Here is a 23,226-nt window from a genome sequence, read left to right as displayed (position 1 = left end):
AGGGCTGTCAGGCGATTAAAACAATTCATTGTGATTAATCGTGCAATTAAAAAATGAATTACGATTAAGTGCGCTGTTAAATAATAATAGAATACCATTTATTTAAATATTTTCGGATGTTTTCTACATTTTCAAATATACTGATTTCAATTACAACGCAGAATACGAAGTGTACAGTGCTCACTTCATATTTATTTTTGATTACACATATTTGCACTGTAAAAAACAAAAGAAATAGTATTTTTCAATTCACCTATTACAAGTACTGTAGTGCAATCTCTTCATCATGAAAGTTGAACTTACAAATGTAGAATTATGTACAAAAAATAACTGCATTCAAAAATAAAACAATGTAAAACTTTACAGCCTACAAGTCCACTCAGTCCTACTTCAGCCAATCACTCAGACAAACAAGTTTGGTTACAATCTGCAGGAGATAATACTACCTGCTTCTTGTTTACAATGTCACCTGAAAGTGAGAACAGGCGTTCGCATGGCATTGTTGTAGCCGGTGTCGCAAGATATTTACATGTCAGATGCTCTAAAGATTCGTATGTTCCGTCATGCTTCAACTACCATTCCAGAGGACATGCGTCCATGCTGATGATGGGTTCTGCTCGATAATGATCCAAAGTAGAGAGGACCGATGCATGTTCATTTTCATCATCTGAGTCAGATGCCACCAGCATCTTTTTTGGTGGTTCGTGTTCTGCAGTTTCCACATAGTGTTGCTCTTTTAAGACTTCTGAAAGCAGGCTCCACACTTTGTCCCTCTCAGATTTTGGAAGGCACTTCAGATTCTTAAACCGTGGGTCGAGTGCAAACTCACTTTGGTACCTTCTTTGCGTTTGTCAAATCTGCTGTGAAAGTGTTCTAAAATGAACATGTGCTGGATCATCATCCAAGACTGCTATAGCATGAAATATATGGCAGAATGCGGGTAAAACAGAACAGGAGACATACAATTCTTCCCCAGGCGTTCAGTCACAAATTTAATTAACACATTAATTTTTTAATGAGAATTATCAGCATGGATGCATGTCCTCTGGAATGGTGGCCAAAGCATGAAGGGGCATACGAATGTTTAGCATATCAGGCACATAAATAAATACCTTGCAACGCCGGTTACAAAAGTTCCATGAGAGCGCCTGTTCTCACTTTCAGGTGACATTGTAAATCAGAAGCAGGCAGCGGTATCTTCCCTAAATGTAAACAAACTTGTTTGTCTTAGCAATTGGCTGAACAAGAAGTAGGACTGAGTGGACTTGTAGGCTCTAAAGTTTTACATTGTTTTGTTTTTGACTGCAGTTATGTAACAACAACAAAAAATCTACATTTGTAAATTGCACTTTCATGATAAAGAGATTGCACTAAAGTACTTGTATGAGGTGAATTGAAAAATACTATTTCTTTTGTTTATCATTTTTACAGTGCAAATATCTGTAATAAAAATAATAATATGAAGTGAGCACTGTTCACTTCATATTCTCTGTTGTAATAGAAATCAATATATCTGAAAATGTAGAAAAACATCCAAAAATATTTAATACATTTCAATTGGTAGTCTATTGTTTTTTTGTGTTAATCGCGTGAGTTAACTGCGATTAATTGACAGCCCTAGTTATTACTGGTAAGCGGAGTTCCTCTATCAAGTATGTTTACCTCAAAAAGGAAGACAGTTAAAGTGGTACCACAGGGGATAATTAAAACCTTTTGGTAAATCCTAAAAGTTAGAGATTCTGTCATTGATTTAAGCAGGGCGAGAAGCCCTCTGTTTTTGTTTGTTCTTTTTCAGAAACATGTGCAGGGAACATCATTACCACCTGGTATTTTATGAGAACATTGTTACCACCTGGTATTTTATGAGAATCCTGGCATCTACTATGTGGGATCATGGCTACAAGATCTATTTGAAACTGCCAAAGTTATCGGGATCCAGCAGCGTTGGACTTACGTGGGGAGACCTGTTCTGAGTTATCAAGCTCCCTCAGTGGTAGAGGGGCCATGGTCTGAGCTATTATTGGCAGAAATCTGAGGACTTTATATTTCAAAATCATATTAGGAGAAAATAATTCATTTTATAGAATAGCTTACAATAGTGGATACTATTGGAAAAATGGATTCTTAACTTGATTTAGGATATAGAATTGCTACCCTATGTAGCAGAGGTAGTCAACAGGAGGACAGTGGGCCAAATCTGGACCACCAGAGGCTTTTGAATGGACCTCAAAATCTTTTTATTTACTTATTATCATTATTCTTGTTATGTTCTCTGGAGTCTGGATCTTGACTATATCTTGACCAAGAAATTTGGAACTTATAGAAACTCTTATACAATTGTAGGACTGGACGGGACCTTAAGAGGTCTTCTAATCCAGTCCTCTGCACTCATGGCAGGACTCGTATTATCTAGACCATTCGTGACAGGTGTTTGTCTAACCTGTTCTTAAAAATCTCGAATGATGGAGATTCAATAACCTCCCTAAGTACTTTACTCCAGTGCTTAACCACCCTGAGAGTTAGGAAGTTTTTCTTAATGTCCAACCTAAACCTCCATTGCTGCAATTTAAGCCATTGCTTTTTGTCCTATCCTCAAAGGTTAGTAAGAACAATTCTTCTCCCTCCTTCCTCATCTTCCCTCATAGGTCATGTTTTCTAGACCTTTAATCATTTTTGTTGCTCTCCTCTGGACTTCCTCCAATTTGTCCACATCTTTCCTAAAATGTGGCACCCAGAACTGGACACAATACTCCAGTTGAGGCTGTATCAGCTCACAGTAGAGCGGAAGAATTTACTTCTTGTGTCTTGCTTACAACATTCCTGCTAATACATACACTCCTGTGACTTACCTTGACAAAAAAATAATTGATCACCCCTGTCAGATAGTAATAGATGGTCTTTTTGTGCATGGCAAACCTTTTCTGCCAATTCAGTTGAATCTACTGTAACAACTGAAACCTGGTATGATGGAGGTTGAAGTACTTGTGGAAGCATGTACTATGGGGAATGCTGGTTTAACTTTACATTTGTTAACAATATAAATTTTAGTTATTATTCTAAGTTAAATGTAAGTCCACAGAAATGTGCTGAATCACTTCTTTTAAGGTTTGTCCATTAGTAATCATGAGGTTAATACCACTTTTGCTCCCAAAATTACTCTTTTGCCAATTCCTAAATCATTACAGCAAAAGCTGCCCGTTGAATCTGCAGGACCTACCCAACTGAAGGTTGGCCAACCCACCAGAATGCTTTAAAATGCTCAAGTTCAGGTAGTGATGCTGATGGACACAGTTGCTCTCACAGTTGCAATTCAAAGCATTACTGCAATCTTGATGCTGGGAATGTGTTATTTGCTCTGCCATTACAAATCAATATGAAAATGGCATTAACCAAACGGTAAAGGAAAAAGTGGTATGAGGATACTCACTAAAATGTGGGTACGGCCTGACACTAACTTGGTAAAATCCGACAGTGAGCCAAGAGGGATGGATTGTTATGGTACTGGAGACCCCCCATACAGGCCACACCCTGAGATGCTCTTGAGTCCCCGGGGTGAGGCATTTTTACCCTTTCTTGTTTTTAATGTTTATCTTTTTAGTAAGTATTCTACATTTTCTAGCAGTAGAGGGAGCGATGGTGGAGGCAGGTCTGGAGATGCTGTGTATGTGCTGTCACAGGGCACATGTGTAGCTTCGAGCAATGGCTCTCAACCTTTCCAGACTACGGTACCCCTTTCAGGAGTCTGATTTGTCTTGCAGACCCCCAAGTTTCACCTCACTTAAAAACTACTTGCTTACAAAATCATAAAAACACAAAAGTGTCTCAGCACACTATTACTAACAAATTGCTCACTTTCTCATTTTTATCTTATAATTATACAATAAATCAATTGGAATATCAATATTGTACTTTATATTTCAGTGTATAGAGCAGTATAAACAAGTCATTGTACGAAATTTTAGTTTGTACTGACTTTGCTAGTGCTTTTTCTGTAGCCTGTTGTAAAACTTGGCAAATACCTAGATGAGTTGATGTACCCCCTGAAAGACCTCTGCGTACCTCTGGTTGAGAGCCACTGGCCTAGAGTACATTTGGGTGTGTTAAGAGCATCTCTGGGTGGTGTGTGGTGCAGTAGTGACAGACTCTAGACCGAGAAACAGATTTATCTGACTGCAGCTGGCATGCCTTGCCGGACCACCCAGCAGGAAGTGAGATCTTACTTACCTGATGTAGTTGTACTTAGGATCATATATTTAGATCCTGTTGTAGTTTTCAATAACTTGTTAAAACCAGCTGGTCTCTCTCAAACATGACTGAATTGCTGGGGGGGAAAGGGGGAAGGGCAGTTCGTAACACTACATATGAGTGTAGGTGCCTAGGCACCCAGGTTTGTAACTGTTGGCCTTTCCCTTTCTGCCTCCCCTGCCAGCCCCCCTGCTACAAAGAGACTTACCCACACCCTTTCAGACCTAGTGGGGGGAAAGCACCAGGGGACTGCAGTTATTATTGTAAGCAAGGCAAACACTGTCCCTGCCCTTTGGTAACAAAAATCAGAGAGGAACAGGAAACACAGCGAGGGAAATGCCCTCTGCAATCAGCAGGAGCCCCATAGGGATTGTGTATACATGTGTCACTTGCCCACTTCCATCTGGCTCCCCCAGGAAGCTGTCCCCTCTTCCAAGCTGAAACAATGACATCTCACAAAGGTTTGATCACTTGAAACTCACTCTCTGCCACCTGCATTTAGTTATTGCAAGAGGAGGATTTACTCTGAAACCTTTTCAAATACAGGGAGATATTCTTATCCTTCGGGCCCTGTTCTCTGCTGATGGTGTCCCCAGCCTCCTGCCCAGCAGGCCCTGCAGTCACTGGAGTGACATCAGCAGGGAATCTGGCCCTGTGATGTTGGATTTGTTAAAAGGAATCAGCTAAAATAAATTGACAACAACTATTTCCAGGCTTGCCTCCTCCCCGTGCCCCGGGCCAGCTGAGCAGTGGGCTGGAGGCTGCTTGCCAAGCAGAGCTACCACAAAGAGACTGGACTGGAACATGGAAAAAACGCTACAAATATGCAACCTGGCCTCTGTCATGTGAAAATAAACAAGGGCAGTTATAAATAGCTGTTGTCCTGACCTTAAACAACAGACTCCCAGACTCTAGATCAAACCCAGATCTTTCATATGCAGCACCCCGATCATCCACTCAGCAAGCATCGCAGGCAAAGAAACACTTGCTCATTTGAATGTTAGCCTTGCAAAAATGCTGATGGACTGCCCCCGTGTGAACCTCAGCACAGCTCTGGACACAGATATGTGCAGCCTTCAGAGCAGACGAGAGCACTGGTTCCTTCTGGATTTCTCGTTGGCATCAACTCACCCTGAAGGGTTGCAGTACAGCTTTGCGGAGAATCAGAGGGCAAGGGAGGGAGGAGGAAGGAAGTGTGCTGGCAAAGGAGGCAGCAAGCACTGGCAAGAATGCAGAGCCTGGGGTGGTGCCCACGTGGCATGTAAAGCCTGAGGTGACAGTGCTCTATGGGGACAAGGGCCCAAGCTCTGCTGAATTCAGCAGTTTTACTTTGCAGACTTCTGCATCTTCACTTCTACAGCAGAACAAACGACCAAAAAAGGGGAGAGGAAGAGGTTTCCCCGCTGTAACAAACCCCTCTGCCTATGGACAAACCAAATCGTCTGAGAGCCTCGGCTTGCGGAGTTCCAACAACTAGTTAAAGGATTAGTTGAGAAGCCCAGCAGCAGCTGGCAGGACATGGAGTACCACGCACCATAGGGTGGGCTTTTCACAAGCATGCAGGAGTGGGCCAAACCTGGCCCCGCTGACGTCAGCGGGAGAGTTACCATAGACTTCAATAGAAGCAAAGTGCAGCCAGCGTTGAGTGCTTTGGAAAATCCCACTCTGCTACCACAATGGGCGGGCCAGAAGGGAGCTGAAATAGAAACAACAAGCAGTGAATATGCAGCACCCTCTCCCTCCCCTCAACTTCTTTGCAGGGACCTCTCTGGTGGTCTCTGCTTTCCTTCTTGTTGATCCTTGGCTTCCTGAGTAGGCCTCTTGTAGGGCCTGTGCAAATGGCCTACTCAGGAAGCCAAGGATCAACAAGAAGGAAAGCAGAGACCACCAGAGAGGTCCCTGCAAAGAAGTCGAGGGGAGGGAGAGGGTGAGGGTGAGGCATATTCACTGATTGTTGTTGCTATTTCAGCTCCCTTCTGGCCCTCCCATTGCACCCTTTGATAAAAGCAAACTCCGTTTTTCACCACTGTAAGAGAAAGAAAAGTGGCTGAGCTGGTTTCACATGGTAAATGCAACTCAAACCATGATTCTCCTGTCACAGCAGCACCCAGGGTGCTGAACTGACACACAGGAGCCCCAACCAACTTGCAATCTAAAACCCACCCTGATTTCCCAAGGGGAAGGGTTCTCACAGTGCTTTGAGGGAAGAGAGAGCCTATTCACAGCTCACAATCCTGGTGTTTCATTTTCTTTCACGGAGCCAGCGACTCAGCATGCAACATTCCACAGCTCCCCCCTGCCTGCAACAAGGCCTTTGCTCCAGCCTCAGGGAAGGAACATATCTCCTCTGTACACAGCCCAGGGCACTCAGACAGCTCCAGGAAGGGAGCAGGAGAGCGAGGGCTGCTGATTTGGATGCTGGCTAAGAACAGCAAGGGTAAGTGACTCAGGAAGGGAGTTCACAAACAAGTCCTGGATGTTTAGTTAAAAGGAGGGGTGGCCACTGAGCCAAGCATCAGGCTTGGAAACTTAGAGGAGCTTGGCTACACACTCTTTTTGTACCAGTTTAACTATACTGGTTTAGAAGAGTTAAATCAGTGCAACCCCCCCGGCACGGACCCAATTATACTACTATGAAAGGGCTTACATCAGGATAATTGCTTCCACAATGGGCTTTGCACCAATGGTTTCTAAACTGATATAGATACAGAACAAGAACAAGAACAGCCCCTACTAGTACCTAGGGGGGAGAGGTTTGGCTAGGACAGTAGCCAGGAGATGAGGTCAGGCCGGAGGGAGAGGCTTACTAATGTACACCAGTGGTGCAACGGGTAGAAGAGGAGCTGTGACGTGTGTGGAGGGGCTGCGTGTTGGGAAGGCAGGCTGTTCAGCCGGAAGAATCCATGCAAAGGCGGGGGGAAGAGATGGTGAAAGAAACAACAGGCAGCCTCCACATGAGAACATCAGGGCCATCTACAGCCCAGAAGAGGGGAAGCTTCCAGAGCTACATTTATCAAACATTTACCAATCGTTCTGCCATGCAGATTTTCAAAATCATCTACACATTGATCCACCAAGGGAGACATGCAGCAATGTTTCCCCTTAACGATGACACCTGTATAAAAACCAAAAATATCCTTCTACTTACCTCCTCCCTGCCATGCCTTCAACAGCTTAGAAACCAAAACATGGGAGGTGGGGAAAGCTCCATGCTCTACAGGATTCAGTTCTATGGCCCAGTTTTCTAGCATCTCACCCCAGGGCTCTGGAGTAATGAATGCCACTGGAAAGCAGGCCTGTTAACCTCACCAGGTTTCTGTGGGACAGAGGGCCACCTGGGTGCTGGCGGAGGGACCAAGGAAAAGTTTAGAAAGAAGAATGTATGACGAGAAGAAAGGAGCAGGGAGGTGAAGTTTTGGTGACCTTGAGTGAAAATGGCAGCTAATCCCTAAAGGCGCCTTTGAGAATTTCACCCTCCACTGATTAGAATGGTACCAGCTATTGTTATTATTATTGTTACTATACTTGAAGGAAACTAAAGTTTGTCTCTTTTCTGTGCTCTCCATTGCCCCTGAGGGGTCAGCAGCAGCAGGGACCGAAGCTGGGACTGCTGGATCTAAAACCAAGAGCCTCTACTACCTGAGCTAAAATAGACCCAGGTCCGTTCGTTCAGATGGTTGCAGACTCAAATCTCTCTGTGGCCCAGACACTAGAGCAGGGGTGGCCAACCTCTGGCTCCGGAGCCACATGGGCAGCTCTTCAGAAGTTACTATGCGGCTCCTTGTCTAGGCACCAACTCCAGCGCTGGAGCTACAGGCACCAACTTTCCAGTGTGCAAGGGATTGCTCACTGCTCAACCCTTGGCTCAGCAAGGTCTTGGGAAGGTGTGATACACATACACAGACTTTGGGTCCTGGTCCAGCCTATGCCCATTCAGGAAGATGCTGAGCAGTTTATTGACCTTGGTGTGGCCTATGTGGAAGCAGCTGGAAACTGTCTTTTTGGTACGAGGTTTAAGTCTTCATCTTTTACAACACCAGGCCATCTCTTTCATGTCAGCATTCAGAACTTCTCCTCGGTGACTGAAAAATCCCGGTCCCGTACTGCCAAACAGCTATCATCTGCATCGATAAAATGCCTGGCAGCGGCATTGGGTAGGTAAGTTGGGAAAAGGTTGAAAAGTGTTAGTGCTAGAACTGAGCCCTGAGGTAAACCATTATTTTGGGACCTCCAGGAGCTGGTCTTTTGTCCAAGCAGACAGACCTTGGAACAGGTAGCCTCTCTGCAACAATTCCACAGCTGTGACAACCCACTTCGGTAGGACCAATGACAGTCAGTAGAGTAGACCTGTGTGACAAATTTTGCCAGCATTTGATGACAATTATGCAGTTTGATCTGAAACCTGCTTAAATCTACACTTTGGATACTATCAGTGGAGGAGGCAATTCTTTGAAGAATAAGCCTTTCAAGTAATTTGTACATACAGCTTAGCAAAGCGATGGGCTGGTAACATGTTGCAGCTGGTGGTCAGGTTTTGACAGGGCTATTCCTTTTGCTCTGCCCCAGATCTTCAGTATTTTATTCTCCTTGATGGCTCTAGACAGAAAGATGGCTAGCCATTTTCTGCTAGTTTTTACCAGGTTCTTCAGGAATTTGTGGGAGAGGTTACCAAGCCCATAGACGTTATCTGTTTTCAATTTAAATTTAATCTGTGGTGTAATGCTAGAGGTCTTCTTTGTTTTTTGGTATGCACTGTTTGTACTGTCGCTATTTCTTCTTCACCTCTCCTTCAAACATTTTGTCCTTGTCCACGTTTGTAACATTTATCAGGAGGGTGGCAATACTCTTCATAGAGACTGAGTAACAGTGCTCTGCTGAAGGCTTCTCAGAAGCACCACACTTTTCTGATGAGGGCCCAGGATCTTAATATGTTTGGTTCCTCAGTAGCCTGCTCCCATCTTGCTCTTCCAGAAGCTCTGAAGTTCAAGTTGTCCAAGAGATGTGTGGCGATGCCTGGGCATCACACTCTACATACTGCTTGAGAAGGAGTTCTACACACTCCGCAGGTCGGCAGGGAACGTAGGTCTCATAGCAACCTTTTGGAATTGACTCCATGTCAGCTTCATATATGGCTTTTATGAACCACATGTAAGTGTCCTCAATGGAGATGTGTGGGATACAAGTGATGTAGCAGTCAGTGAACTGGGTAAAGCTGGGCCAGTTTGCCTTCTAATAATTCCAGTGAGGGCTTTTATTGGTACTCCCAATAGGTACAATTACTCAACCTTTGATAAGGATCAAACTATGTTGACTGTGTGGAAAGTTTTTCAGTACACTGCTTACAGCCTGAAATGAATGACTACGTGTACTGATGATCTAGGTGAGGCCAGGGAAGTAGTCTTGTTTCCATCTGGCAGAATGAAAAGTATCATGCTGCTCTGGATCATGGATGAGGTGAAGGTCATGGAGTGAGACTCAGTCAAAAATGTCAACTCCATTTTGATCAGACCATCCGTATCCCTAGGGGATACAGTGGCTAGTAAAGTTTCCAGCATAGATGGTATGGTGTGGGACCCTAAGAAGAATGTTTGGAGTAGGCCAGGTGACTTGTACACATTTGCCACTCTGAAATGACCAACTCTCACAGCATCATAGAGGTCTGAATTAACTGGGAGTGGTTCCGTGCCAGCAAGATTGGCTCTAAGATAGGCAGCACAGCCATGTTTACTATGCAAGAGAGTCACTCAAAAGGTCATAACCTTTGACGTTAAGGCAGCTGGCAGAAAGATAGATGATGTGTCTCCTGGAGGCAGATTACAACTGGGTTACGTTTCGGCCTTAGGGACTAGAGAATGGAACGTTTAGCTGAAGGATTTTCAGGAACGGGCCAATATCCAAAGTTCCTTGATCATGGGTAAGGTCGCTGAGTTCACTTGAAAGTCCACGCTGACCAAGACTGAAAGCTTTGGAAAGCTATATGCAGCTTTGGCTTCCCCTGCCGAAGCAGGGTCCTTACGCGGTATACAGCGGGAACATAGCTGCATTATACTTCCCACTAGAGAGAAATTACTCCTTTTTGTATTTTCCATGCCTTCCTTGGGAATGTGTCAAGGGAGGTGTGAGCTGTGTGCCTTTTTTTTTTTTTTCTTTTCCTTTTTAAGAGCTCCAGCTGTCAGCCCTGGACGGCTGGGGCTTGTGCAGAAGGGCCGTGCACACCTAGGAGGTGGGGGGGATGGGATAAGGGAGAGCAGCACAGTCAGAACCCCGCTGACTGGGCTCGGGCTCCCCTTTTCCCCCACCCACCCCAATCCCTCACTGGGAGCCCAGGCTTGGGCTCTCCTTTCCCCTCCCCTGCCCAATCCCTCACCAGGAGGCGGCGCCGTGGCTCCAGCTGACAGCTCCGGAGTGGCAGCAGCAGAGAAATATGGGTGGCAATGGCATGCAAAATAGGCTGTGAAAAGTGATATTGACAAATACCCCTTTTCAAATTGCCACCCTTACTTCTGAGCTGCTGCAGGCACGGTGCTGCCTTCAGAGCTGGGTGGCGATATACGTACTAGGGGAGGGGGAGGGCAGGAGCGTAAGCGACTTAAGACACAAGGAAGTGGGGGCACAACCAAATAAGTTTGAGAACCATTGGACTACAGGGATTTTTAGTGCCAAACTTAACATGGGCGTGAAAAGGAACAGGAGGAGAAAGGCAAAAACTATTCTGGCTAGTAGTTATTATTTAGACACCAATCTTTCCACTTTGATTGTGCAGCAAGCGTCAGTGCAGCTACTCTAGATTTCACCCATACAGCTGAGGTTCGAATCTGGTTCTACAATTTCAAGACGTGGCTAATACCACTGCAAGATACTTACAAAGAAATTTCTTCTTCTTTTCCAAGGGAAATTCATGAAAGGTTTCCCAGAACATTCTCACTGTCGGGTGTGTAGCGGAGTAGTCCCCCTTGTAGATGGCACACTGTTAAAAGAGGCACAAACTTTTTGCTTATGAGAGAAAGTGATGGTCCTCAACTAACCTCCACTTCCTTAGAATCCTAAGCAGGAGGAATTCAATTAATAAAAAGCACAGTTTAAAAATCTAAGAATAACTGCTGATATACGAATAATACCATGCGTGATCATTTACTGTCGACAACAGCGGTTTTCAAACTTTTTTTCTGGAGACCCAGTTGAAGAAAATTGTTGATGCCCACGACCCAACCAAGCTGGGGATGAGGGGTTTGGGGTGTGGGAGGGAATCAGGGCTGGGGCAGAGGGTTAGGGTGCGGGGGTGAGGGCTGCAGGGTGGGGCCAGGAATGAGGGGTTCAGGGTGTGGGGGGGGACTCTGGGCTGGGGCAGGGGTTGGGGTGCAGCAAGGGGTCAGGGCTCTGGGTTTGGGGTGCAGGCTCTGGGGTAGGGCTGGGGATGAGGGGTTTGGGGTGTAGGAGGGGGTTCTGGGTTTAAGGGGGGCTCAGGGCTGGGGCAGGGTGTTGCAGTACAGGAAGAGGTCAGGGCTCTGGGCTGGGGCCAGGGATGAGTAGTTTGGGGTACAGGAAGGGGCTCCGGGTTTAGGGGGGCTCAGGGCGGGGGATTGGGGCACGGGCTTACCTCAGGCGGCTCCCAGTCAGCGGCACAGCTTCCTGCCTATCCTGGCACCGTGGAAGCGGGCAGCAGCAGGTCCAGCTCCTAGGCGGAGGCATGCAAGCAGCAAAGCACGGCTCTCGCCCGCAGGCACACCCCCCCTCTAGCTCCCATTGGCCGGTTCCCAGCCAATGGAGTGCAGAGCCAGTGCTCGGTGCGGGGGCAGTGTGTGGAGCCCTGTGGCCCCCCTGCCTAGGAGCCGGACCTGCTGCTGGCTGCTTCCGGGGTACAACGCAGTGTCAGAACAGGTAGGGACTATCCTGCCTTAGCCGGGCAGCACCGCCGATAGGACTCTTAACGGCCTGGTCAGCAGTGTGACCAGAGCTGCCACAACCCAGTGCCTTACATTCGGTGACCCCGTACTGGGTCGCGAACTGCAGTTTGAAAACCACTGGCCTACAGTACAAGCCCAGTACTACTTATAAGGTGTGGAACAGGGAAGAAACTAGATTATTTGTATATTTTGTATTATTTGTATTATTGCTTGTATTTAGAGGGTACAATTCACCCTCATGCAGAGGGGTAGCACAAGCCCTGTGTACTACATGAGTTCCACTCGAACTCTTGGCCTTCCACTGCCCTCTCTGCCCCATGGTGAATTTTCCCCTGAGAGAGGGACCAGCTATTCTGTGTTCATATCCTCCGTTGAATCCAGACTTCACCCCTAAACAAAGATAGTGCAAATCCTTCTCTTCCTGCCTTCCTCTGTTGGTGGCAGGAAAGCTGACGGGCGATAATGACTTTCAAGGGAATCAGGAGAAGGTGCTCTAGTGAGGAGACAAGAGAAAGTTCCCATAAGAGGCTGAGGGCTCTATCCCATCCGAACCCTTTGCAGTGGGCACCCAGTGTCCAGATCATGGATATACTTAATACTACCCACATGATAGCTACCTTCTACGTACTAATGTGGCCCCTATTACCATCACATCTGAGCACCTCACAATCTTCAGTGGATTTCTCCTCTCAACACCGATTGCGAGGCAGGGCAGTGCTATTACCCTCATTTTATAGATGAGAAACTAAGACAGGGAGAGACTATATGACAAGCCCAAGGTTGCACATGAAGTCTGTGTCAGATTGAGGAACCAATCTCCTGAGTCCCAGACTAGCGCCCTAACCACTGGACCATCCTTCCTGGTTTCTGTGGCCAAGAAGACAAACAGAAAAGATGTCCACGTCAGCTTACCTCTTCCATTTCCTCCCAGTTGTAGTTGCTGTTTCCTACTATCATGGCCCTCAGCTCTGAGGGCTGGAAGAGTTCCAGGACCTTCCCACCGCACACCTTCAGGAAGCCGGTGGAGAAAGCGATATACCACTCATGGACGGAGAGATTGAAGATGTAATTCAAGTAGGCCTCAACAAATTCCTGCCTGGTGTATTGAGAGAAGGAGAGGGGAGAGAGGAGAGAGAAAATATTGTTATTCACATTGCTGTGTTTTATTAAAAAACTGTCAGGAATTGACCGTTCACACAGTGGGCTGGAAGCTACAGAGGCACACACGCTCAGTCAGGTCTAAAAAGGGGACTTCTGTGTATTATGAATAAAATGGACACGCTGTTCAGGAGGCTGGAGTGAAATGCTTCCAGTCCACCCCATGTCTCAAGGCTCCCCGGTAATGGTACACACGAGTGTAAAGAGTCAGAGAGCAAGTGGCATCATAGGCCTGTTTGACCCACTGGCAGTGGAGAGCTCCTCAGATAGCACATGCTGTGCATTATGAAGACAGACCCACTCATGGGCAGAGCATCCAGATGCCCAGAGCATCGAGGGCTAGGCGTCAGCTGAGCCTTTGGGAGCTGCTGAGGCAGGGAGTCCTTCTCTTTGCTGTGCACATTTCAGTCCACATTACAGCTGACGTTCCACTAAAGCGGAAGTCAGCATTAGGTCTCCATAGGACACATCAGCCCCTCAGCACAGCTCTCCCAGCCCTATGTTTAAGACGTGCACGAAATAACTTACTGCTCCTTTCAGCCATCCAGTAAAGTGACTAGGGAACTGGGGCAGGAGGGGGGAAGTCACTCAGCACAGCACTTCCTACCTTCTCTACACTGACCTGCTGCTTCCTGATGCCCTGAGTTGATGCTCTCCTCAGGACTGGGAGTCAAACCAAAGGGACAGAGACTATGGCCAAGATTTTCAAAAAGAAGAGCCTAAGAAGTCTATATTTAGGCACCTGTTGGACAGACTTCACTGGCAACTGCTGGGTGCTCAGCACTTCAGAAGAGCCTAAACTGGAGGTCCTATTTTAGAAGGCCTTGGTCTAAACCTACAACAACTTCCATCTCTTTTCCATTAACACACGTGCTGTGTGTTCTGAGGGCTGTGAAGAAAAAAGATACAAGGAAATTCTAGAGTCAGATACATCCCAGTAACAGCTAACCTAAGTAACAGACAGATAGCAGCGAAAGGCAAAGGACCTGATTCTTAGTTACACTAAGATCTCATTACACCACTCTGGCAGTGTAAAGGAGCTCGGAAAGAGCTAGAAATTACTCCCTGAGAATATCCTTGGCACAAGGGCCTCCATGGTCAATGCAGAACTGGTGTCAGAGCTGTATGCCAGCCCTGCTTGCACCCCTAACGTAGGGGGTATGCTGAGGGCGGGCTGGAGGAAGAAGTAGGAGAGCTGAGGGCAGAAGGGTGTTGTGAATCAAGAGCCCCGTGCTACAGCTATTTCTGGCTTTTTAAGAATTGATAGGGGGCCCTGGGAAGCAGAGTTGAAGCACTGACATTGCTCTAATTTACACAGAGGGCCAGGCAGGGTGAAAGAAGTGACTCAGTTGAAGTGTTTATTCCTACAAATGCATGTGAGATTTTCTTCATTTAAAATATGCTAATATGGTTAAGTGAACTCATGCAATATTGGAGATTCCCAGTAGAGGGTGCCATGGTTTCCACATAAGGATTAAGTCATCTAGAAAAGATTCGAACTAGGGTCTGCGGCCCGTCAGGGTAATCCGCTGGTGGGCTGCGAGACATTTTGTTTACATTGACCGTCTGCAGGCACGGCCCCCCGCAGCTCCCAGTGGCCGTGGTTTGCTGTTCCCGGCCAATGGGAGCCGTGGGAAGCAGCGGCCAGCAGGTCCCTGCGGCCCATGCCGCTTCCCACAGCTCCAATTGGCTGGGAATGGCGAACCGCAGCCATTGGGAGCTGTGGGGGGCCGTGCCTGCAGACTGTCAACGTAAACAAAATGTCCTGCAGCCCACCAGAGGATTACCCTGACAGGCCACGTGCCGAAGGCTGCCGACCCCTGGATTAGAATAAAATATTAGGGTATTTCTACACACAGTTTTTGCTCCAGCTTACTAAATTGGTAAACAACCCAATGGAGTCATCCTCTTCTTTCATATGGCATTTGAAAAGCAATTAGCTGGGATTATAATTGAATCTTGAGATTCAAAAGCCACTCTAATGCTTCTGGGGTAGCTGGGTGGGTCACAATTTGTTGTGTGGGTAGGATAGTTGTCTGTGGTGGGTCACAATTTGTTGATTCTTTGATTTTCCATTTGTGGAGGAGATAGCCACACCTTCCATGCACTGTCCGAACGTGGCTGAGTGCAGAATGCTGCCGATGGAGTTATTAAGTGGTACAGCCCTACTGTGGATGCATTTATACTGGGGTAAATGTGCGTATAAGAGTATAGCCTGTTATAAACACCTTGATAGGGTATAACTGGGTCCACACAACAAAGGGGTTGTTCCAATTTGAGTAAAATGGTTTTCTTAGCATTCAATTGGTGCAAAAAACTATGCAGACCAGCCCTGAGAGAGCTTGGCAAGAAGTAGCAGGCTTCTCCCGGATTACAAGAACTACACACTGTTTTGCTTTGAGGGTGGTCCAGAACAATACTGGAATAAAACACAATATCCTGTAGCCTTTGGCACCAAAAGCCAGAATCTTGCGCCAGGCATCATTATGACTCCTCCACCTCTTGCTAAGGACACATTTATTCTCCACCCTCCTCCCTCTCCTCACTACACTTTTACCAGAATAGTACACAAATGCCTACTTTCAGAAGAACGTTATTCATGCAAAGACCCAGCAATAATTCCCTTTAAAGCTGTTTTCAGTACGCCCTACAGTAACATGGCAAACTCAGAGACCTCCTAAAGCTTGTCTGTGGGCTGCTCTTTGGGATGTGGGTGGACTTGACTTCCCCGAATTCTTCCAGCAGTTGTTTCTGCGTGACATTTGGTAACAGTTCACACTATTGTTCGCTTGCTAAGCGAGTCAGGAAATGGAGCAGAGTCCAAAAGCTCGGTCTCTATATGAAGAGGACACAATCAAAAAACAAAACGGTGACCTCCCGAAGAGTGGGAGAAAGAGATTCTCATATATGCTCTTGGGTAGCATGCACAAGGGAAATGTGAGAAAATAAAGAAAGGAAACAACAGACAGAGACATGAAAGCCTGAAATAAGGAAGCAGGGGGAGGGAAAATTGGTTATCCAGTGTGCATCTTTTATTGTTGTTTTCTTGACAGTTGACGGAGCCCTTGGGGAAATTCCCATTGATAATGTCAAGACACTAAACACTGATCTGTTGCCCAACATCCATTTTCTGCCCTTGTGGCTTCAACAGAAGTTTTTTACTTGAACATTGGTTGGAACATGGTCATTTTGATGTAAAATCCTACGTGGCAACTCTGAGAAGGGATCACTGCAGATGCTTCACAGTTCACCTTTCTTTGGTATTATCCACATATCCAGTATATCAGTGTCCAAGTAAGCAGTTCCGAAGTATGAAATACCTAAGGGTGTGCATTCAGCAGGTTATTGGGGTAAGGAAGTGCAGCAGCCCTATCTCACTGCCTCCAAAGCAGAGAGGAATGGAGGGGAAAATCATCAAGCAATGAAACCCTGAGAGTCACTAGTTAACCAGATCCTGTTTCATCTGCACTCCGAGGGGGCATGTTGGTGTGGTATGTGGAACAATAATGGGCAAGAAGTGCTATTTACCCTGGGAAGGTGGAAACAAATGGATCTAAATGAATTTTCAACAATGAGGGAAAAGTCCAAGGGGCAAATTAATCAGTAGTGCTGACAGGTGACTATGGGTGGCCAGCTAGGCTTTGTCTAGACTAGACTTTAGACGCTAGCTCAGGTTTGCTAGCACAATCTATACCTTCAGAATTCTAGTCAAGAGAAAACAGTTCTACTTCAGCATTTGCTAAACTGATTGAGCTAAAGTCTAGTCCAGGCTCCACCTTCTCCAGAGTTTTTCAGCCTCCACGTCATTAACACATTTGCAAAGACTAAATTGAACACTCTCCAAATGTTTGTTCCAGGTTACAGCCATTTCTGCTTTACCCTAGACCAAGCTAACATACATACTTCTTTCGCTAAGATAGACGTGTCCTAAGCTTTTGTCTTCACTGCAGAAAGGTGCGTAATTTACATCCCAGTGGAGACAAGGCATGGATTTTTTATTTTTTTTTACTTCAGTGTAGTGGACCTAGGTCTCCACTAGGATTTTACAGTGGCAAAGTCATCTTGAGATAAAAAACACACTTTTGCTATAGCGATGACATACCCTAAGACGTTTGTTATAGCGTTTACTAAAAAGTCAGCCTACAGACAACTCTTTCATTACACCAGTCTTGGGGCTACCGATTCTGCTTCCCAACTCTTTGAGAAACAATCAGAACCCTTTTTAGATAATCAGATTAGAAGGAAAGGACTTTGTCAAGTTTGCCAACTTCTTGAAGATTCCCAGTGCCAATCCCAAGACATGCTAACGAGCAGTCACTGAATCACACTGTTTCACTATCCCAAAAAGAATTATGTGCCGTTTCCAGTGAAAACAGTCTTTGTAAAAATCCAGTTACAGGATTAAGATAAGAAAACCGTTTAATAGCTGAAAAAAAGAAAAAAAGTAGGTGTGTTGGTTCTAATCCAAAGAGGTGGTTCAAGTTGAAAGGAGTTAATTACCATTTGTCTTACAGTAGCACCTACAGCCTCTGATCAAGGCCCCATGTATCAGACATGCATAAAAATAGATGGTTCCTGCTTCAAAGAATTAACAGTCTAAGTCTGCTGGACTTAACCTTATTCAGTAAATTTACTGTCATGTCCAGTATTTGTCCTGCAAAATCTCCAATTAGTCTTCAAGGGTGAAAATCACCATTTGTGGAGTGACCATTCAGTGCTCTATACACTACATAAGCAGCTCATCATCATCATCTAGCTCCAAAACCACAACCAAGACCTGGTGTTATCGCTTATCTCAAACGGTACCTCAGGGGTGCAAGCTGTTGACAGAGGGCACTGCCTTAGGCAGTGTTCACGTGTTTGCCTAAGCTCTCTGCATTCACATTTGGGGTCCTTCCTCAGCTTCCACTTAGTCATATTGTTACCAGTCTTTGCCAGCCCAGCTCTCACTCAGTTTAGAACATACCAACATTCTCCTTCTAGGTCAGTGCGTGAGGGCAGTTGTTCTGAAGGAGACAGGTTCTCCAGGATCAGGAGCCTCTCTCACCATTTTGTTATTCTGTAGCCTTCCCCTGTGGTATTTTGTGGTGAGGAATTTCAGAGGCACAGCTCTTTCTGGACGTCAGCCTCTTGGGTGGTAGAATGCATCCATACAATGAGTGTCTTGGATCATGCATCTGGTTTTGTCTCTCTGGCCTTCCTACTGAAAGCATCGAGCTCATGATGGTGGTGCAATCACCGCAAGGCAGTGTAGAAGTCAGTTTCAAAGTCCCTGTGATGGTCCCACAGGACTGACTGAGGTCAGTATCAATTTTGTGTGCATGGCTCACGTGTGACCATAATGGTGCACAGAACTGCTCAAATGAGTAACACAAGGCAACACTGGTTGCTCTGAGTGTTTTGGGACCAACTCCCTATTTTGTATTCACAATTTTTTTGAAGTACACAATTCCTGGAGTTCACTTTCCTTTTTCAACGTCTTAATGTGCTCTTTGTATGTCAACATTCAGTCTAATGTGACCCCCAAGGTACAATGGATATTTATAATGCTCAAAGATTGTATCATCCCCCAATATCTGGAGTTTTCTCTTGGCCTGATGGTGTTTCAATAGTATTCTTGACCTATGCACAGGGAGCCAGTTAAAATGTGCTTGATATCCTCAAATCTTTCCGACTGGGTGGCGATGCAAAGATCATCTGCATAAATAAATCTTTACACATGGGGGAATTCTGGTTGGTAACTTGTGTAGACATTAAACAGCAAGGGTGTTAGAACTGAACTTTGGGGCAACCCATTCTGTTGAGTTCGCCATTTACTTTTCTAATCATCCATCTCAACAAAGAAACATCGATTCTTGAGCAGAGAGGAGATGACCTGGACCATCTTAATATTGCTCTAAATTCTTGCCAGTTTCAGAAGAAGTGAACAATGGTTCACAGTGTCATAAGCAACGGACAGACCTATAAAACACTACCCCTGTAATTTTGCAAGTTTCAAAGCCATTTTCAATTTATTGAAATTATTCAAGGTTTACAACTTGGCCACAGCATAAACATCCTGGGCGGAAATCAGCTTGGTCATCAAATCAGTTGCCCTTCAACTAAACTATTCTACTTATATTCATCGGCTTATGTAACTTGTAGGTTGATCAGAATAAGGATACTGGTAATGCAATAAGGATACAGTAATCTTTGCATCGTTAAGGTCTTTACGTGGTTTGAGTAGTGCAACCACTTTGACCTCTCTCCACAGCCTGGGTACCTGCACTGTCTCCATACAAGAGAGTTAAAGAAATCAGGTAGATACTTCTGTGCTCTTGTGCCCTAGGTGTAGTAATAGTTCTTTAGATACACCATCACATCCAGCTGCCTTTCCACATTTCAGAATTTTCATAGCTATCGTGAGCTCCGCAGTATTGAGCTGCTTCACTGTGGACTTTGCTGTCTCTGAGGAGTGAGTGAGCCTCCCACTTGAATTGTTTTGTTTCACACTGTGCTTTGTGGGCTGGGTTCCCATTTAGGATGAGTTAGTGCGCACCTTGGTTGGGACAGACTGTGGCAGTGCGCTTTGGTTTTTGTCCATCCGGGTTCAGCTTGTGAAGGGTGGCTCATGCTTTTTTGCTATTGTGCCACAGGTTTCTTGTTTCAACCATCTACCTCCAGCAGTTGCACCAGTCCTTTCTCATCTCTCTCACAAGCATTTCCCCAAGCCCAGTGGTTTCTTCGTCGAGTCAACAATTCTGAATAACTTTTATATTGTTGGTGGGTTTGTTCTGAAAGACCACACATATAACGTCCAATGTCTTGGGATGTTCTTTGGACAATCTTCCACAACAGCAAGACAAATTCTCCAGAGTTCTCGTGTGTCACAGTACTTATACAGATGGATTCATCCAATTCAGAGGTAAAGTCTTCCCAGTCAGCCTTTGTGAGGTTGAATCTTGGCAGGTACTTTGTTTTCCTGGGTTGTACTGCAGCCTCTATTGTGACTTGCACTGGCCTATGCCACAATCTTGGGATTGCTGCCATGACCTCCCTTCTGAAGTTACCTGTATTTTCAGAAGTGGCAAGAGCTAGATATATCCCCTTGTTCCACCATACACTTTGGAAGGAGCATTTGTCCTGGGAGGTCATACAGCAGAGTCAGGTTGTTTGTTGCTGCCCACTTCCTAACTTCTTCCCCATGGTTGTCATTGCTGGGGTGTCCCCAGATGGTCCGGTGACTCTTGAAGTCGCCTATGAAAAGGCATGTTTTTTCTGTCAGGCGGAAGTCAGTTGGCCATGGAAACTGTTCACATGTAACAGAAAGTACTGCGTTGGTCAAGTTCAGCCATGATACCATGATCTTTCATAACACTGTTTTTCGTCAGCCTTTTATCACATGCAAGTATTGTGCTGCCATAAACGTTGCATTCAGCATTCGTACCTATATGCATGCCAGGGATGTATGGTGCTATTCTCTCTCTCTCTCTCGCAGGCATATGATGTCTGCTTCCATACCAGACAGAATGGCAGCCTTCTCTGCAGAGAATCCCTCCACTCTGGAACGGACGATTTCAAGTGTCATCTTTGGCTCAGGCCTTTGCAAGGGCCATTTATATGGACGTCTATGTCTTCTGTTACAGTCTTGATGTGTGTTTTCATATTTGGTCTCCCCCATAATCAGTTGCAAAGGGAGATTAGCAGCTGCATTCTGGGCTTAAGTGATGGATAGGGCCTTATACGGAGAGTGCAGGTGAGATGGGATGAGGGTCATTCACCATGCCTTAACAATGAGGGGTGGGAAGTTAAACTCTTTTGAAAATCTGGTCACTTATTTAAGTGCTGAAATGGGACCCACTGGGTCCTCACATCTTTTCAAAGTCTGGCCCAACATTTCCCCTGCATTAACCTCTCTATCCCCGTCTCAGTTCGTGATCACCCATGTGCCCACTGACGTAGGCATCACCAAAAAAGCGTTTCGGTTGCCATGGCTGCTCAATGATAGTAACTCACCTATTGTCCTTCTGCACAGTAATTTTGTCTCCTTCTGGTATTAGCTTCTTCTGCTCTGTCACGCCGTAGCTTTCTCTACATATCTATGTTTAAAAAAAAATAAAAAAGTTGTTTTCCCATTGTGTGTGTCACCATACAAGCTTGCAGGATGGGTGCAGGGTTCTTTTACTCGCTCCAGGTAAAGTGCATAGCTACTGACACACAAAGGGCTAGGGAAGGAGGCTGGGAAAACAGATATGATGAGTTAGAGAAAAAAAATACACAGACACCCTTCTCTGCTTGCATCATTTTTCATACTCAACATTTGCTCTTAGATCATGATTTGCAATCAAAGCCAAATGCAAACCTAAAAGAGAACCAAGCCACCCTATTCAGTCAACCGCATGCTGAAAAACAAGAGATTGATAACTGCTAAAAATTACATTTAACCAATGCCATGTGCATTGGCACCAACAAAGTCCCCTTTGAATAATGGCAATGCAGGATGCTCAATTAATCTACTCTCACAGTAGATTACCAGACCACTTGATAAGTCTGATGTGACACTTTTGTCTCTGTTCATAACAGAGCTAGAATGCCAGCGGTACAAAGGCACTCCATACATAATCATATTATTTTAAAGTGTCTCATGGATAAAATATTATGAGCCAGATTTTTAGCCAGCCAGCACAAATGAGCCACAAAACAGATCTCCTTCAGACCATTTGCGGAAAATTATGAATCCAGTTCAAGGCATCAACACAGCAGTAAAGATGTCCTTTTGCCTGAAACCAGGCACAAAAGCGCTTGGGGGAAGTTATATAAGGTTATTTTAACTGTTCTTTTTATAGGCGGATGGAATCAGTGCTAAAGCCTCCTGACTTCACCCTGAATGGTAGCACAGACCTGTGTGTGGCTGTGTTAGACCCAGAATAGGTTCACTCTAGAGCCAAGATTTATAAGCCAGTTTTATTTTAAAAGCCCTCCCTTATCAAACAAGATGAAGTCTAGCCTTCCCAGAGCACAGTGAGGTGGGAAGGATTTCTTCACAATATCCAACCCAATACCTGGCCACATCAGCTATATCAGAGCCCCTTGGGAAAGGAGCTTTCGTGTCTTCTTGCTAGTAACAGGTGTGCTCAGATGTTGGACTAATGCATCCATCTCCACCCCAGACACGCCTCTGTATAAAACAGGACAGTGATAAGCACCTACTTGTAAATTTAGGGCCTACCCAGAACATCCTGTTCCATGTGAGACCATCTCAGCTTGGGGCCTGCCAGGCTATCGTAACTTTGAAGTGAGCGAGGTGCCTCTGGGGGCATGTTTTCAGACTGAGCGACCAGGCAGAGAAACCAGAGATTCTCCAGGATTTCCACCCCACTGCAGAGGCTATCAATTGCATTTACTAGCTGGGAGAAAACCTTTTGGAGCCTCACTATTTCAGCCTGCCAAAGCCAGTGTCCTCGTGATGTAGTGCAGCGTTTTGGCTCAAGGAAGGTCTGACACAATAGTAAAATATCGTTCCCTGTGAATGTTTCAAGTCACAAAAGGAGTCTGCACTGTTTACCAACAACAGAATGATAGAAGTGGCAGGAGGTCAGACTAGATGATCATTATGGTCCCTTCTGACCTTAAAGTCTATGAGAAGAAGAAGAAGAAGAAGAAAAAAAAAGATGGGTATGGGGTAACATTTTCAACAGCAACCAAGTGACTTTGGAGCCAAAGCCCCATTTTCAAGAGGGACTTTGGAGCCTACACCTCACTGAAAGTCACTGAGACACAGGCTCTTAAGTGCCGAGGTGATTTCTGAAAACGGGAGTTGGGCACTTTCGAAAACTAATCCACTGAGCAGCGCAGTCTTCTTGACCACATACACAAGAACAGTAGAATACCCGCAAGGAAGTTTAACATTTCTGCAATATGCAGCACGTATTTTATGGGC

General features: G+C 45.5%; 1 protein-coding gene and 1 long non-coding RNA gene across 11 annotated transcripts in view; one reads left to right on the top strand and one right to left on the bottom strand.

The window, feature by feature from the left end:
* Positions 1-23,226, bottom strand: part of LOC102936148 (probable E3 ubiquitin-protein ligase HERC3) — a 113,888-nt gene that overhangs the window by 10,494 nt on the left and 80,168 nt on the right. For 7 of the 10 annotated variants that reach the window (XM_027828932.3, XM_007066645.4, XM_043545132.1 and 4 more), the window contains 3 exons: positions 21,303-21,385; positions 13,062-13,245; positions 11,110-11,212 (listed from right to left, as the gene is read on the bottom strand). In XM_027828932.3, coding sequence (XP_027684733.3) covers positions 11,110-11,212; positions 13,062-13,245; positions 21,303-21,385 — 370 coding nt within the window. Of the gene's footprint in view, positions 1-11,109; positions 11,213-12,154; positions 12,643-13,061; positions 13,246-14,049; positions 14,197-21,302; positions 21,386-23,226 lie in introns of those variants that run through there. The other 3 variants (XM_043545133.1, XR_005225075.2, XR_006290307.1) reach the window with 3 other exon arrangements.
* Positions 6,574-21,694, top strand: LOC122465442. Its single transcript, XR_006290308.1, has 3 exons — positions 6,574-6,682; positions 16,361-16,601; positions 20,785-21,694. It is a non-coding gene; the product is annotated as an uncharacterized LOC122465442 (long non-coding RNA).

Source organism: Chelonia mydas, chromosome 4 (assembly GCF_015237465.2).
Source record: "Chelonia mydas isolate rCheMyd1 chromosome 4, rCheMyd1.pri.v2, whole genome shotgun sequence".
NCBI classification, from domain to species: domain Eukaryota; kingdom Metazoa; phylum Chordata; order Testudines; family Cheloniidae; genus Chelonia; species Chelonia mydas.
The sequence above is the reverse complement of the archived record's forward strand: the minus strand, read 5'-3'. Positions and strand labels throughout refer to the sequence as shown.